This window comes from Pongo pygmaeus, chromosome 8 (assembly GCF_028885625.2).
Source record: "Pongo pygmaeus isolate AG05252 chromosome 8, NHGRI_mPonPyg2-v2.0_pri, whole genome shotgun sequence".
NCBI classification, from domain to species: domain Eukaryota; kingdom Metazoa; phylum Chordata; class Mammalia; order Primates; family Hominidae; genus Pongo; species Pongo pygmaeus.
In genome coordinates this window covers 51869897-51887501 of record NC_072381.2, presented here as the reverse complement: position 1 = coordinate 51887501, position 17605 = coordinate 51869897, and the positions used below count along the sequence as shown (strand labels likewise).

General features: G+C 39.3%; 1 protein-coding gene across 9 annotated transcripts in view; it reads right to left on the bottom strand.

Annotated features, from left to right (window-relative positions):
- SHLD2 (shieldin complex subunit 2) overlaps positions 1-17605 on the bottom strand; it is a 93197-nt gene that overhangs the window by 23614 nt on the left and 51978 nt on the right. For 4 of the 9 annotated variants that reach the window (XM_054436246.2, XM_054436247.2, XM_063669858.1 and 1 more), the window contains 2 exons: positions 11883-13412; positions 6903-7010 (listed from right to left, as the gene is read on the bottom strand). In XM_054436246.2, the coding sequence (XP_054292221.1) occupies positions 6903-7010; positions 11883-13407 (1633 nt within the window). In that variant the 5' untranslated portion in view covers positions 13408-13412. Of the gene's footprint in view, positions 1-6902; positions 7011-7602; positions 7644-11882; positions 13417-13617; positions 13745-17605 lie in introns of those variants that run through there. The other 5 variants (XM_063669857.1, XM_063669859.1, XM_063669860.1 and 2 more) reach the window with 4 other exon arrangements.

Below are 17605 nucleotides of genomic sequence, written 5' to 3'. Positions count from 1 at the left end.
AATGAACATTCAAGTGCTTATTTCTTTTTGGTAGAACAATTTGTTTTCTTTTGGATATATACCTAGTAATGGGATTGCTGGGTCAAATCATAGTTCAATTTTAACTTCTTTGAGAAAACCCCAAACTGTTTTCAACAGCGGCTGAACTAATTTACATTCCCACCAACAGAGTATAAGCATTTCCTTTTCTACACAGCCTACCAACATTTGTTGTTTTTTGACTTTTTAATAATAATTGTTCTGGGGCTGGGAGTGGTGGCTCACACATGTAATTCCAGCACTTTGGGAGGCTAAGACAAGAGGATCGCTTGAGCTCAGGAATTCAAGACCAGCTTGGGCAACATGACAAAACCTGGTCTCTACAAAAAATACAAAAATTAGCTGGGCGTGGGGGCATGCACCTGTAGTCCCAGCTACTCAGGAGGCTGAGATAGAAGAATCTCTTGAGCCTGGGAGATTGAGGCTGCAGTGAGCCATGATCAGGCCACTGCACTACAGCCTGGGTAACAGAGTGAGATCCTGTCTCTAAAAAATAAATTTTAAAAAAGTATTGTTAGGTCCTACTTTTCAATTTTTGGTTTTGTTGCAATTGCTCGAGGGCTTCATCATAATTCTTTCCCAGAAGTCTTTTCCAAAAACACAATATATTGATCAGAAATAAGAAAGCTCTCATGAGTTGTAACCACTTGCAAAATCAAAACCAAATTGGTAAAATCAGTAACTAAACTGGTTTACTCTTTCAGAAGAAAAACAACTGCAATATTCTCAAAATGTCCACTGGTAGCCATTTCCCTACATCAATAAAAAACTTTAGAATGTACTTTATTTAGCTACTAACCTGTAAAAAATAAAGCACCATAAATTCCTGTGTATGTGTAAAAACAAAGATTTTGAAGTAACTTCTAAAGATTATCTAATTAGTTCAAGATTTTTCACATCATTCTACAAAAACCTGAAACACTCGAGGGGATTCATAGAATATTCTCCATCCAGAATTTTGTCATAAGAGTTTTATGAAATTACTGAACTATTACTTGAATCTAGATCATCCTTAAAACCAGAGAGATCTACATTTCCCAAATCTCTTGCAAAGCATTTGCATACCATGTTATTTTCATTATTTCAAAACATTCCTTCCCCTTCTATTGTATCAACATATACAAGATATGCTGAATTTTACTTAGAAGCCATTTAGCTATCATTCATACACACACACACACACACACACACACACACTTTCCAAGATGTAACACCTTCAAATATACATAATAAAAGACTAAACTTGTATCTTTTACAGAAATCTCAAAATTAAAATTTAACTGACTTCAACTGGGCAAAACCACACCATCTTGGTTACTATAGGTTCATACTAAGTCTTGATAGCTGATAGGGCAAATTATTCTTCCCTGCTTTTCTTCTTAAAATGACCTGCTGTTTTCAACCACTTACTCTTCTACATAAATATCATATAATCTTATCAAATTACATGAAAATCTTATTGGTCTTGAACTCTTTGCCTCAAGAGATCCTCCTGCCTTGGCCTCCCAAAGTGCTGGCATTACAGGCATGAGCCACTGCACCCTTGAAATCTTACGAGGATTTTTATTGAACATGCACTGAATTTACAAATCAACTTGAAAAGAACTGAAATCTTCACAATGTTAAATCTTCCAATCAATGAATAAGGTATATGTTTATTTCATTCTTCGTTAGTTTTTCTTCATTTAAAAATTTTTCCTTTTTTTAGGTCTTGCACATACTTTGTTACATTTATTACTATTAGTACAAAATAATATTATTGTCAATGGCACCTTCCTTTGTTATTGTTAGTTGCTCTACTCTAGAAATGTGATTGACTTTTGCATGTTAATCTTATACCCAGCTACTTTGCTAAACTTTCACATTATTTCTAATAATTTGTTTGTAGTTTTGAGAGGGAAAAGGTAGGTAAACCATCTATAATAATGGCAGTTTTATTTCTACCTTTCCAATCTTTACATATCTATTTTTCCATGTTTATTGCACTGGTTAATAACTCTAATATGGTGTTGAAGAAAAGTAGTAATAGTAGTATCCTAGTCATATTCCTGAATTTTAAAAGGAATGCTTCTAATATTTTTCCAATTAGGATGATAATTGTTCTGGGTTTTCTAAAGACACTCTTTATGAAGTTAAGGAAAATTTTATTCTATTCCTAATGAACAGGTGTTGAATTTTATCAAAAGCTTTCTTTGTACCTATTGAGATGATCGTATATAGCTCTTTTTAAAACTCTGTTTTGAACTAATGTAAGACTTACAAAAAAGTTGCAAAAATAGTACAGAGTTCCCTTATATTCCTCACTATGTTGACTAATGTGGGCATCTCACATATTATAAATTACCCTAAACAGGAAACTAACATTAATTAAATATTGTTAATTAAAATGTAGATGTTATTTAAATTTTACCAATTCTCCTATTAAAATCCTTTTTCTATGTAGTATTTCATCCAAGATCCCACCTCACATTTAGTTTTTATTTCTCTTTGGTCTCCTCTAGTCTATAAGAGTTTCTCAGTCTTTTCTTTTTCATTACCTTGACACTTATGAAGAATCCTGATCAATTATTTAGTAGAACGTCCTTCCCTTTGGGTTTCTCCAGTGTTTTATGATTGGAATGAAGTTATGCATTTTTGGTAATTCCACAAAAAATATGGTGGATCCTTCTCAATGGATAATATCAAAGAATTTATGATACCCATACATCTTATTACTGGTAATATTTACCCCAATCACTCAGTTAAGCTGGTGTCTGAAGAGTTTTCTTATAAATTTATTATTTTCCTCTAGTAAGCTGGTATCTTGGGGAGATACTTTGAGACTATGCAATGCTCTCTCTCCTCAAACTTCCACCTACTAATTTTAGCATCTATCAGTGGATCTGTGTCGGTGCAGTATTTATTATTGTGATCTCTGCCTGATGGTAATTCTCTATTTTTGTGTTTTGTATATTTTTTTTCTTGAGACAGAGTCTCACTCTGTTGCCTGGGCTGAAGTGCAGTGGCATGATCACGGCTCACTGCAGCCTCAACCTCCTGGGATCAATCAATCCTCCCACCTCAGCCTCCTGAATAGCTGGGACTATAGGAACACACCTCCAAACCTGGATAATTTTTCTATTTTTTTGTAGAGACGGGGTTTTGCCATGTTGCCCAGGCTGGTCTCAAACTCCTGGGCTCAAGCCATCCATCTGCCTCAGCCTCCCAAAGTGCTGGGATTATAGGCATGAACCACTGAGCATGGCCAGTAATTCTCTATTTTTTTTTTCTTTTCTCTCAGATGTATTAATTGGAATTCCACTGGAAGGAAGAGCCCTCTCTTCCCCTCTAGTTAGTTAATGAAATAAATATATCTTTATATCAGTAAGGATTTGTAAAGATTTTAATCTATGGGTTCTAATCCAATACTATCATTATTTTCTTACTCAAATTGCTTCAGCTTTAGCCAGGAGGTGCTCCTTCAGGTTGGCTCTTGCATTATTTCAACATGTCTTGTCTGGCACCACTAGACTTCCAGGCTCATCCTAAATTTGCCCTGACCCAGTCCTGTAATCAACCACTTTTAGCAGAACTGGTTCCTTCCATTAGAGAACAATGTTGGCCAGGCACAATGGCTCACACCTGTAATCCTAGCATTTTGGGAGGCCAAGATGGGTGGACTGCTGAAGCCCAGGAGTTCGAGACCAGCCAGAGCAACATGGTGAAACCCAGTCTCTACAAGAAATACAAAAATTAGCCAGGCGTGGTAGTGCACACCTGTGGTACCGGCTACTTAGAAGGCTGAGGTGGGAGGCTGGCTTGAGCCCAGGAGGCAGAAGTTGGAGTGAGCCAAGATCGTACCACTGTACTCTAGCCTGGGCAACAGAGCCAGACCCTGTCTCAAAAAAAAAGAAAGGCCGGGCACGGTGGCTCAGGCCTGCAATCTCAGCACTTTGGGAGGCCAAAGTGGGCAGATCATTTGAGGTCAGGAGTTCAAGACCAGCCTGGCCAACAAGGTGAAACCCCATCTCTACTAAAAATACAAAAAATTTTGAGACAGAATCTCGCTCTGTCGCTCAGGCTGCAGTGCAGTGTAGTGGTGCTCACTGCAACCTCCACCTCCCAGGTTCAGGCAATTCTCATGCCTCAGCCTCCTGAGTAGTTGGGACCACAGGCATGCACCACCACACCTGGCTAATTTTTTTACTACAGACAGGGTTTTGCTATGTTGGCCAGGCTGGTCCCAAACTCCTGGCCTCAAGTGATCCGCCCACCTTGGCCTCCCAAAGTGCTGGGATTACAGGTGTGAGCCACCGTCCCAAACCAGATGCCTCTTCTTGTCTAACTGCATTGGCTGATAATTCTAGTATAAGATGAATAGTTGCAGAGACAGTGGACATCCTTATCTTTTTCCTAGTTTTAATGACAATGCCTTGAGTGCTTTTCTATTAAATAAGACACTGGCATTAGGACTAAGTATATCTATTTTATCGATATAGTATTAATCATCTTATAATGCTGTATTGATGCTATATTTATTTATTTAAGAAAAAAAATTTTTTGAGACAAGGTCTGACTCCGGTCACCCAGGCTGAAGTGCTGTGGTACAATCATGGCTCACTGCAGCCTCAACTTTCTTTCCCACTTAAGCCTCCCCAGTAGCTGTAACTATAGGTGTGCACCACTACACCTGGCTAATTTTTCCATATTTTTAGTAGAGATGAGGTTTCACCATATCATCCAGGCTGGTGTCGAGCTCCTGGGCCCAAGTAATCCTCCTGCCTCAGCCACCCAGAGTGCTGGGATTACAGGCATAAGCCACTGTGCCAGGCTGGTACTATATTTATTGATACTGAAAGGGAAAGTATCCTAGTATATTACTAGTTAAGAGTATTATACAAATATTGATTTCCTGTTGTTGATATTGTACTAAAGTTATATAAGATATCACCACTGGGAGAAGCTAGATGAAGAGTTCATGGGACTTTATGTATTATTTTTGCAATCCCCTGTGACTCTATAATTATACAGATAATATTTATTATTTAAAAAACTTTTAAATTTGAAATATTATCTGTGTGCTAATAACTCTAAAATTTGCCTCTTAATTTTAAACCTATCTTCTGAGTCCTGAAGTTTGTTTCCAGTTCTTATATGACATCTCCACTTAAATATCTCAAAGATACCTAAAACTTTACATGCCTTGAAACATAGCCCTTTTCCCCACAAACCAGTTCCCTCTCAGTCTTTCCCAATAAAGGCTACCTAGTTACTTAAACCAGTAATCCAGTAGCAGTAGATTGTCCCTCTTCCCTCATCCCCAGACCCACATCATCAGAAAATCCTATTAACTCTATTTACAAATATATCTCAGCTCTTTAGCTCCACTGGCCTCCAATCATCTCTCAACTGCAGCTACTGTAACAACTTCCTAACCCTGATTCTACTCCATGATCAATCCTTCTCAACTAGAACCATGGCATTCTGTATCTTAGCCCTTTGTTAGCTTCCTTCATAGCACTCATTATCACCTGCAAATATTTTACTTATGTGTCTCTTTCATTCATTTTTTTTGGTCTGTCTTCCACATGAGAACACAAGCTCCAGGAGGACAGGCACCACTGCACCCCCAGTGTACAGTAAGCACAGTGCCTGAAACAATGTCAACACATAATAAATATATATTGGATAGATGAAGAACTCTATTTCAGCTGTCTATGAAATATGTCAGAGTTGATTTTCTGCTGATGGGCCACCCTAATATATAATGAAACCTTGCCCATTCCAAACACAGTTCTTGTTATTCTAATTGTTGCTCTTCCCTTCTACTTGCTCTGCCTTTCTTTAAGAATTCAAAGATTGGAATTCCATGCTCTATCTTCCATATACATCCTATAACTTTCCTATTATTCCAGTTATCTTCTTGTATAATCAGTATATTTCTCTAGCTATTTTCTTGTATGATATTTCAGAATTTTATCAAATATATTTTGCTAGCTTATTATTTCTCCCTCTAATATTTACTATGTTACTACTACATTATGTGCAGGTTCAACATCTTATATTCATTTTCTCACTTAATCTTCCTAACAACCCTATAAGGTATGTATGTATTTTTATCTCCATTTCACAGAAAAGGAGACAGAGGTATAGTGAAGTGAAATAACTTGCCTAAAGACAAAGACTGGAAGTAAGAGGGCCAGGATTCAAATCCTGGTCTATCTGAGTCCAGCGACCATAACCACAAGTTTATACTGTTTCCCTTACTTTGTTTTCTTTCTTTATTTTATTTTATTTTATTTCCTAGAGAAGGAGATAGCTGCTAGTTTCTTCATTAAACAGCTTCTTTTAAAGAAGAGAAAACTGGACGTTAAAGAAGGAAGATAGCTTTTCTTAGCAGTGGTACATAGGAGAATAAGGATTCAAACCACAGCTGTCTGAATATGAGACCAATACATTTTTATTACCTCAAGGATTCTTAATCAGAGGCTCAGAAGTTCCACAGAAGAACTTCAGAGGTCCATAGAATGCTTTAGAATTATAAGCAAAATTTTGTGCCTATCTACATAAGTCCAGTTTTCTGGAGAAATGGTCTATAGATTCTCAAAGAGGTCCTTGACTCCCTAAAAGGTGAAGAACCACCACTATACTGACTGCCAAAGAAAATGAAACATGAGACCCAATACTTCTTAAAATAAACGTGATTTACAATGTACAAGTTCATTTCCTAAAATTCTATTTTCATTCTTACTAATGAAAAGAAACCAATACTCTCCGACTGTTTAGAAAACATTTTGTAAAAGAACCATTTTAACCCTAATCTTTCCTAGTATATTTTTATACTTTAAACACTAATACATTATTTCATTTAAAATGTGCCTTACATTCTTCAGGCTGAATAGATGAATAACTCCCAAGATTTAATAACTGACTGCTAAATGTTGATTGTAGTACTGTCTCGCCAACCCATTGGTCCTCACGAATAACAACATCTAGAGAGAGAAAAAACATTCTGATCATGCCATAAATTCCTTCACAATGTGGTTAACTTACCAGTCACAGCAAAATATTATGCATGCCTCCCATATACCAAGCAACTAGAGATCAAATATGTTAAATAACCTGCCTAAAGGCGCGAAATGACAAAACAGCAAATCTAAAATCTAAATCTAGGTAAATTAACAAAACTGCTTCTTTATATTCAAACGATATCAGTACGGAAGTTCACTGCTCTATATAAAAAAGGTTTAATAGTTTTTATTTACATAAGGAAAATGTTATCATGTATATTTCTGATAAATTAAAAATAATTTTTTTAGGACCAGAAGGCAAAGTAGTGGTTCCAAAGCTGTAGTGCCTAGGAGAGTAATAATATTCAGTATGCACTGGTCCCTTCTACTATAAATATACCTGAATATAAGGCATTCTTAACACACTTGATTATTTTTCCCTAAATAGCACGATAATTATCTTCCATAGAAGTTAAAAGTGAAAGACTTTGGAGGTAGGGAACATTTTCCAATTGGAAAGAGAGAGTTGTATATCTAAGACGGATAGAGTAGAACCATGTAGAACTAAACATACCAACAGGTAGAAACAATTGTAGGTAGAGTAAAACTTGTGAGCTGTAACGAGAAAGAGGGGAAGGGAGCCATCGCTAAGGCAGGATCTAATCAGCATACAGTGTCAGAGGTATAAACATATATTAACAATAGCGAAATAATTTAGAGATAATAGGAAAGAAAACGAAGGATATATAAATTCCAAGTGATTACTTACAATTTAGATTCCAGACCCTTTCCTCAGCTTTTGAACCTTTTATATACAACTGCCTAATGGAAATTCCCACCTGGATATTCTATTGGCTCCCCAAACTCAGCAATGTCCAAACCTGCTTTTCCTTTCATAGTGCCCAACTCATTTGTTGACACTATGCTGCTAATCAAGTAAACTAAAATCTGAAGTCATCTTGCCTCCCCCTTCCCACTCCTTGCCACAAGCCCCCACCTACCCCTCTGCTGCTTAAATGTGCCCATGCCCCACCACTACTACTGTTTTACATCATACATTCCTTTCCCTCCCAACAGGTGCTTGTCCCGCCTGCAACCCATTTCTTACAATGCTAATGAGTCATCTATCAGAGTATTAATGAGTTCAGGCAAGTGATATATCAGAGCATTAATGAGTTCAGGTGACTTACTAAAAAACAGTGGCTCCCCACTGCCTAGCCAGGAAGAGCTAGTACAGCATTCAAGACTTTTCATGATCCAACATTCAGGATGCTTGTTCTTCAGAAAAAAGGAACAGACAAGAAATTTCAAGGAGAGCGTTCTGAAAGCTAGGACTGTGAAGCCTATGTTGGATTAGTGCCATGGTAATCACTAGTGGTGCATGGAGGGGATGGGTAGCCCGCCCTGGCCTCCTGGCTCCTTCCTGCCCTCTCACTGACATGCCCCAGCTCCTAGTCCTTATTCTGTTTGTCCTTTAAACACTGTTGTTTCCCAATGTTAAGCCTCCCATCTTCTTCTAATTCTAGTCAGTAGTCTCCCTTAGGTAATCCTTATTTTTGGCATCTCTTCATTCTATTGCTATAAGTTATAATAGCAAACTGTCTACTGTGTACCAATTCAACAAGGTCTGGAATACATCTGTTACTTAAAATTTTTCAGTTTGGGCCGGGTGCGGTGACTCACGCCTGTAATCCCAGAACTTTGGGAGGCCGAGGTGGGCGGATCACAAGGTCAGGAGTTCGAGACCAGTCCAGCCAATATGGTGAAACCCTGTCTCTACTAAAAATACAAAAATTAGTCAGGCATGGTGGCTGGCTCCTGTAGTCCCAGCTACTCGCGAGGCTGAGGCAGAAGAATCACTTGAACCCAGGAGGCAGAGGTTGCAGTGAGCCAAGATCGCACCACTGCACTCCAGCCTGGGCAACAGAGCGAGACTCCATCTCAAACAAAAAAAAAAGAATATTTCTGTTTGGGGGTATATATCAATAGGTAGTATGAACTATCCAAGCTATCCAACTAAGTTCACTGCCTCATTAGGACAACAGAAAAGTGTAGATTTCTTTTTTTTCCCAACGTTTCCATCTGTTCCACACAAAAGAAACTTATTCAGAAATCAGTGAACTAGATCATCTTTTTCTTAAAAAGACAAAAACATCTGATTTTTAAAAAAAAGTTCATAGAAATCATGTAAATGTCTTATAATAGGAAAATGGTTAAGTAAATTGCATTAAAGCCACCAGAGAGAATGTTACCTAGTTGTTAACAACTATAGAGATGTTAGGAAAAAATACAGAGATTGCAGAGTTGAGTTTACACCTACCCAGGAAAAAGGAAAAGGCCCCTGAGAGGTCCCTGGTGACATTAATTGCCTCAGTAAAATGACCATGGTCCAGGATACAGCCCTCTTTTACAGTCTGGGAAACTTAATTTTGTTAACACTCCAAAACTAGATTTCAGCTCTGCAACATAAGCTCATACTAAATCAATTAATGAAACAAATTAAAGAAAAAAAAACGTTTTTTTTTTTCATTTACAATGAGGCATTAATTGCCCAAAAAAACAGTATTTCAGCCTGTTCTCATGCTGTGGGCAGCTCTACAACTAGAAAGCCAAATCACAAGCAAAGAGGTATTCAGCAAGCACTGAATGAGAAGAGAGGGAGTTAGATGAATTGAACCTCCAATAATATAATCACATATACATAATAATAGCTAATACTGCCAGTGGGATGTGGCTATGCTAAGCCTGTTCATTACAATCTTGTGTTTACGTCTTTATAAAAGATTGTACTTGACAATGCTACAGGAACACCAAGGTACATTAGCTAAGGTTCTCATTCCTCCTGTAAACTATTTGGTAGGACTATCAATATTGCTTTGAAGTTTTCTTTTTCTAAATACCTCCTCTGTATTACATTCTTTCTTTAATATTTTAATAAGCTTAATCAACTTCCTCCTGCTCTAATACACCGTGTGTCAATTTTAAATCAACAAAGAACATGTAACACAATGTTAGATGTGTTCGGTGAAAATATATTCTGGCCAGGCACGGTGGCTCACACCTGTAATCCTAGCATTTTGGGAGGGCAAGGTGGGCAGATCACCTGAGGACAGGAGTTCGAAACCAGCCTGGCCAACATGGTGAAACCCCGTCTCTACTAAAAATACAAAAATTAGCCAGGCATGGTGGCGTGCACCTGTAATCTCAGTTACTCGAGAGGCTGAGGCAGGAGAATCACCTGCACCCAGGAGGCGGAGGTTGCAGTGAGCCAAGATTGTGCCACTGCGCTCCAGCCTGGGTGACAGAGCAAGACTCTGTCTCAAAAAAAAAAAAAAATTAAATATTCTCTCTGGGTGCAGCGGCATGCGTGCCTGTAGTCCTGGCTACTTGGGAGACTGAGGCAGGAGGCTCACTTGAGCCCAGGAGTTCAGAGTTGTAGCCCATCAGGTGTCTGCACTAAGCTTGCCATCAATATAGTGCCCTCCTGGGAGTGGAGGACCACAGGTTCCCTAAGGAGGGGTGAACTGGTACAGGTTGGAAACAAGGGCATGTTAAAAATACCATGGGCACGGTAGCTCACGCCTGTAATCCTAGCACTTTGGGAGGCTGCGGCGGGAGGAACAATTGAGCCCAGGAGTTAGAGATCAGCCTGGGTAATGCAGTGAGATCCTGTCCCTATTAAACAAACAAACAAAAAAATAAAAATAACAATTTAAAAATTCTCATGCTGCTCAGTAATGGGATTGTGCCCGTGAGTTCCCACTGCACTTGGCAACATAGCAAGATTCTGTCTCTTAAAAATAAATAAATTAAAAATAAATTAAAAATTAAAAAAACAAAATGTTCTTTATGGTTACAACTATATAGTAAGAGTATAAATTCTGGAGTCTAGGAGAAACTATAGCTTTGCCACTTCCTAGATGTATGACATTGGACAAGTTACTTTACTTCTCTGGGCTTCAGCTTCCTCAACTGACAAGTGGGGATAAAAATCAGTACCTTCCTCATATACTTGTTGTAATGAAATATGCACGTAAAATCTAAAACAGGGTCTCACAAACTAAGCTCCCAATAAATATGAGCTTCTATGTGTGATATATACACACATGCACACACATTTTAAGGAGAACAGAGAAAATAACTGGAAGGTAACACTCTAGAACTCTATTGGTGGTTATATGAAGTTGGTATAATACCAGTTTTTTCCTTTCCATATTTCCAAGTGTAATTAATATAATTTTAATAATAAAATAAAGCAATAGAAATCGATAACTATTCCCTCAGTAAGAACACAATGTGCACAGCATTATTAGACATTAAGTAAAGAAGCAGAAAGGTCTAACTCTGTTGCTCAGGCTGGAATGCAGTGGCCCAATCAAAGCTCACTGCAGCCTCAACCTCCTGGCCTCAAGCAATCCTCCCACATCAGCCTCCTGGGTAGCTGGGACTACAGGCACACAAAACTTAATTTATTTTTTGTAGAGACGGAGTCTATGTTGCCAAGGCTGGTCTAAAATTCCTGGCCTCAAGCAATCTTCCTGCCTCAGCCTCCCAAAGTGCTGGGATTACAAGTGTGACCCACTGCACCTGACTAGGGAAGGCTTATTAAAGGAGGGGATAAGTGGAAAGAAGGGGCAGAGCTCAGAAGGATAGAACAGAGGCCCAGAAGTGGCAATGGGCAGGAGAGTGGACAATGGGAAGGAGTACAATGCAGACGCGATAAAGGGATCAATTACGCTGAGCTCAGAAGAGGCAAATGACTAAAGAAAGAGTCTTCAAAGACTAAGTGGGAGAAAAACAAAAACAAAACTTAGCTTTATAAAATAAGCTACCACTATACCATAATGACCTCACCTGTGAGTAAAATTATATCTCCAAGAAACACTGTAAATGCCCAAAATGCCGCAGTCCTCCACAGAAAAACCTTCTTCTTAGTTTCTGATTGATCAATTACTGTAACTGTTGCTAAAGGCACTTTAGAGCCAGAATTTGGTCCGAATTTTATGTTTATTTCCTTCACGTGGCATGGAGATAGCACCATGACTAAACAATTATACTTCTGGCTTTTAGAATCACAGTTTTTTATTAATGATGTTTTTTTAATACCCTTAAATTCAGACACATTCCTCCGATCCATTTCTACAGCAGAATCTCCTCCATTAGAAATCAACTTCATTTTCTTAGCTACCTGAAGGAATCTAGATAGAGCTTCAGACTGGCCCACTTTATCTTCAGAGGTGCAGCTTCTTTTAATAGCACTTTTGTGGAAGGTATTTAGTTGGGAACACAGTATTCCTGAGCTACACAACTCAATATGTATCTCATTTGGTGGCAGTTCATCTTCAGAACTGAAAAGTTCTTGAGATCCTGTATGTTCTTCAAGACCTTTATCAGAGTTTATGTGAATGCGGCTATTTTCTGTTTTAGGACAAACAGGACTAAAAAGTTCAAGGGAATATGCTTGGTTTTGTCCACCTTCATATGCTTCTGTAAAACCATCAAGCTGAATCGAATTCTCTTCAGGTATTCTTATCTCCCTGTAACTTGCCTTTGGTTCAGTCTCCATGTTTACATTCCCTTTATTTATAGGACTCCGCCCTTTATCTTTCTTTTGAGCTAAAAAAGCAACCTGACTGGAGGTAATTATACTGAGAAATTCTGTATCAGTTGATATTTTAAGGTCTGAGGCCTTCCTAACTGCTGCTTCAGACCTTGACTTATCTACTGCGTTCGAGGAAAATAATCCCAAACACTGGTTTTGTATTTCATGATATTCTGTTGACACACACTCTCTTTGTACCACTTCAGGCCCTATATTAATTTGTTCAGTACTACAAACCAAATCCAACATAGCTGCACATTTATGGCCTAACTGAAATAAATTTGTGTTAAAGTTCTGACCACATATATCTGACTGATGTTTAGGCTGTTCATCTATAATTTTATTTTCACTGAGAAGCTTTTGATACTTTTCTTCTTCGGTTAAATGCGGAACTGTGCTTTTAAATCTACATATTTGCAAATTAGAGCTAGTTATATCACTCAGTCTAGAGGAGTGAATATTCTGTGATTCTATATTCTGTGTTTCAGAAACAGAACGTACAAAGTCATCTTTCACGTGAACATGTCTATTCATACAGTTTGCTAAGAAATGACCACTAAAATCTGGAGAACCAACAGATTCTGGGACTTCATAGTTTTCAAGATTTTTGTGCTGTTTTTCATCCTTCAGATATAAAGAATGTTGACTGTATAAAAGGTGAATTTTTTTCCATGGGTCAGCAACAGACATTAAAGAAGCTGTGTCTTGTGATACTGTCATTTTCAGTGGAGCAACTGGAGCACCCCAAAAAATGTGGACTTGAGATCCTCCACTCATGATTTCTGATAAAAATGAAAAATCCAAATTAATATATTGTCAGCATATTTTTGCATATGGATATTAATAATGTACCAAAAGAAAATATAACTGAGTCAAAAACATAATTAACATAGGTGATTTTTTTGATACGCCATTTAATTATATAAAATTCATAAATATACAAGAAATTATTAAGGAGAAATCACAATATTCACAAAAATTTTTCACCTAAAGACTCTCTTTAGGCCGGGCGCAGTGACTCACACCTGTAATCCCAGCTGTTTGGGAGGCCGAGGCGGGTGGATCATGAGGTCAGGAGATCAAGACCATCCTGGCTAACAGCGTGAAACACCGTCTATACTAAAAATACAAAAAATTAGCTGGGCGTGGTGGCACACGCCTGTAGTCCCAGCCACTTGAAGGCTGAGGCAGGAGAATCGCTTGAACCCAGGAGGCGGAGGTTGCAGTGAGCCGAGATTGCACCACTGCACTCTAGCCTGGGCAACAGAGTGAGACTCCATCTCAAAAAAAAAAAAAAAAAAAAAAGACTCTCTTTAAGGGAAATAAAGCTAAGCACACTCACATCAAACAAGTAAATAGGTTTTTAGTATGTTTGTTTCATTTGAGATGGAGTCTTGCTCTGTTGCCCAGGCTGGAGTGCAGTGTTGCCATCTAGGCTCACTGCAACCTCTGCCTCCCAGGTTCAACCAATTCTCCTGCTTCAGGCTCCTGATTAGCTGGGATTAGTCTGTGCCACCATGCCTGGCTAATTTTTGTACTTTTAGTAGAGACGGGGTTTCACCATGTCGGCCAGGTTGGTCTCAAACGCCTGACCTCAAGTAATCTGCTCGCCTCTGCCTCTGAAAGTGCTGGGATTACAGGCGTGAGCCACCGCGCCTGGCCTGTTTATTTCTTATGTTGTAAAAACTTGCCCCATTTAAATAACAAGTTAGTAAAGAATGGGAAAAGAGGCGTTTGTTTACCTATATTACAGTCACCTTTAAATTACTCATTTTTGGGCAGAGCACAGTGGTTCACGCCTGTAATTGCAGCACTTTGGGAGGCCGACGGGGTGGATCACTTGAGGTCAGGAGTTCAAGACCAGCCAGGCCAAGATGGCAAAACCCCATCTCTACTAAAAATAAAAAAATTAGCCGGCTGTGATGGCCCGTGCCTATAGTCTCAGCTACTCGGGAGTCTGAGGCAAGAGAAGCGCTTGAACCCAGGAGGAGGAGGTTGCAGTGAGCCAAGATCTCGCCCCTGTACTCCAGCCTGGGCGACAAAGTGAGACTCCATCTCAAAAAAAAAAAAAAAAAAAAATTACTCATTTTTGGCCAGCCATGGTGGCTCACACCGGTATTCCCAGCACTTTGGGAGGCCAAGGTGGGAGGATCACTTGAGACCAGGAGTTCGAGGCCAGCCTGGACAACATAGTAAGACCACCATCTCTACAAAAAAATTTAAAAACTAAAAAATTTCTTAAAGTTAGCTGGACATAGTGGTGGAACACCTGTAGTCCCAGCTACTAGGGAGGCTGAGGTGGGAGGATTACTTGAGCCTGAGAGCAGACACTGAAGTGAGCCATGATCACACCACTGCACTTCAGTCTGAGTAACAAAGTGAGACCCTTTATTTATTTTATTTATTTATTTATTTATTTATTTATTTTGAGACAGAGTTTTGCTCTTGTCGCCCACTCTGGAGTGCAATGACGCGACCTCAGCTCACTGCAACCTCCCGCCTCCCAGATTCAAGCAATTCTCCTGTCTCAGCCTACCAAGTAGCTGAGATTACAGCCGTCCACCACCACGCCCAGCTAATTTTAGTTTTTTTAGTAGAGATGGGGTGTCACCATGTTGGCCAGGCTGGTCTCAAACTCCTGACCTCAAGTGATCCACCTGCCTCGGCCTCCCAAAGTGTTGGGATTACAGGTGTGAGCCACCGTGTCTGGCGAGACCCTCTCTTTAAAAAAATGATTAAGAACCACTATTATTGCTACAACTACATATTCCAACCTCATTTAATCCTCATAGAAAAAATAATCTTCATAAGGAATAACTGGTATATTAGCTGTTCTATTGCATGTCATTATTAGATTTACCACTAGGGGCCCCAAATAGCACAGCAAAAGCCTTCAAGTTCAAAATACATTGATATATCAAACCCAAGTGGAAGGAGAAATATATTATCTTGAAATGTTGGTTGAAGCCAGGCATGGTAGCTCACGCCTGTAACCCCAGCACTTTGAGAGGCCGAAGTGGGAGGATCACCTGAGGTCAGGAGTCCGAGACCAGCCTGGCCAACATGGCAAAACTTCATCTCTACTAAAAATACAAAAATTACCAGGGCGTGATGGCACGAGCCTGTAGTCTCAGCTACTAGGGAGGCTGAGGCAGGAGAATCACTTGAACCCGGGAGGTTGCCGTGAGCCAAGATCGTGCCACTGTACTCCAGCACTCCAGCCTGGGTGACAGAGAGAGACTCTGTCTCAAAAAAAAAAAAAAAAAAAAAAAAAAGTTGGTGGGAATACTTAGATATATGCAAATCAAATGCATAACATTACCATGATAATGAATTCTCCTCCATCAGATCTTTGGCTTTCTTCTCCAATGGTTTCTTCCCTCTAGCTTCAAATCCTTATTTTATTTTATTTTATTTTTTGAGTCAGGGTTTCGCTCTGTCACCCAGGCTGGAGTGCAATGGTGCAATCATGGCACTGCAGCCTCAAGCTGCTGGGCTCAAGCTATCATCCAGCCACAGCCTCCCAAATAGCTGGGACTACAGATACATACTGTCACACTCAGCTACAAATCTTTAAAAATAAAATCAACCCCTCCGCCCCACCACCTACTCCAACCATTTTGCTATAAAAGTTTTCACTATGGAAACCAATAACCTTCTAGAAGCCAAATCCAAAGGTCAGTTTTCAATACTTTTACTACCATTTGAAACTGTTTATCAATCCCTCTTTCCTGAAACATTCTGCTTTTTTGACTCTGTGAGACTACCATATTGGAATTCTTTTGTACTTAAGACAGATATGTATTGGATTATTCCTTCAATCACTCACATAACAAACACTCAACATTACATGCTGGGCATTATGCTAGGCCCTGGGAATTCAAAACAATAATAGAGAGCTTTAAGGAGCTTAATTTCCGAGAGGAAAAACAAACTGACAATTATAAAAAGTGACAGGAGGCCAGGAGCCTTGGCTCACGCCTGTAATCCCAGGACTTTGGGAGGCTGAGGCAGGTGGATCACCTGAGGTCAGGAGTTCAAGACTAGCCTAGGCAACATGGTAAAACCCCGTAAAAATACAAAAATTAGCCAGGTGTGGTGGCATGCACCTGTAATCCCAGCTACTCAGGAGGCTGAGGCATGAGAATCGCTTGAACCCAGGAGGCAGAAGTTGCAGTGAGCTGAGATCACACCACTGTACTCCAGCCTGGGTGACTCTGTCTCAAAAAAAAAAAAAAGTGATAGGAGCTACTATAGGATTAAAAGGAAGGGACAGCATCTCTAGAAGAGAGAAGCCTGGGACAATTCAACCAATGTGGAACTGCCCATTATCTGCATTTTTCGTAGGCTCTTAGGACTACAGTTAATCACAAAATTTTGGAACTGAATTTTATTAATGTTCAGAAAAAAAATCATATAATAAAGCCCCTGAGTCATTCCCCACCCCAAAATAGGGCCCAGGAAAGCTGCTCTAATTGCCTTACCCAAGGGACAGGCCTACTATGGTTAATCTCCAAAATGTTTAAAAGGCGTATACGACATTTACTGCTTCTGTGTCCTCACTTAATATTTTCTCCTAAATGTCCTGCAACCTTTCATTTCCTATCTGTGATAAGACAATAATGAAGTCCAAATTGCCAAATAAGAACTCACAGTGCTTCACTACTGCAGTTGTGAAACTCTCTCCTTAGTTTCTAGAACATTACTCTTTCCTAAATTGTTCTTCTACCTCTCCAATTTCTCTCTCTCTTCCTCCTTGGGCCACCTCTTTCCATTCCACACACCTCTAGAGAATTTCATCCAATCCCATTCATATAACTACCACATATCCAACTGTGCTTTACAAATCTACACTGAGCCAATCTCTCTCCCAAACTTCAGACCTATATTTCTAGCATTACTATATTTGATAGGATCACAGTAGAATCAAAGGCGAAATTCAAAGCCCTACTTGCCTTCTAGGCAGGGGAAGAGA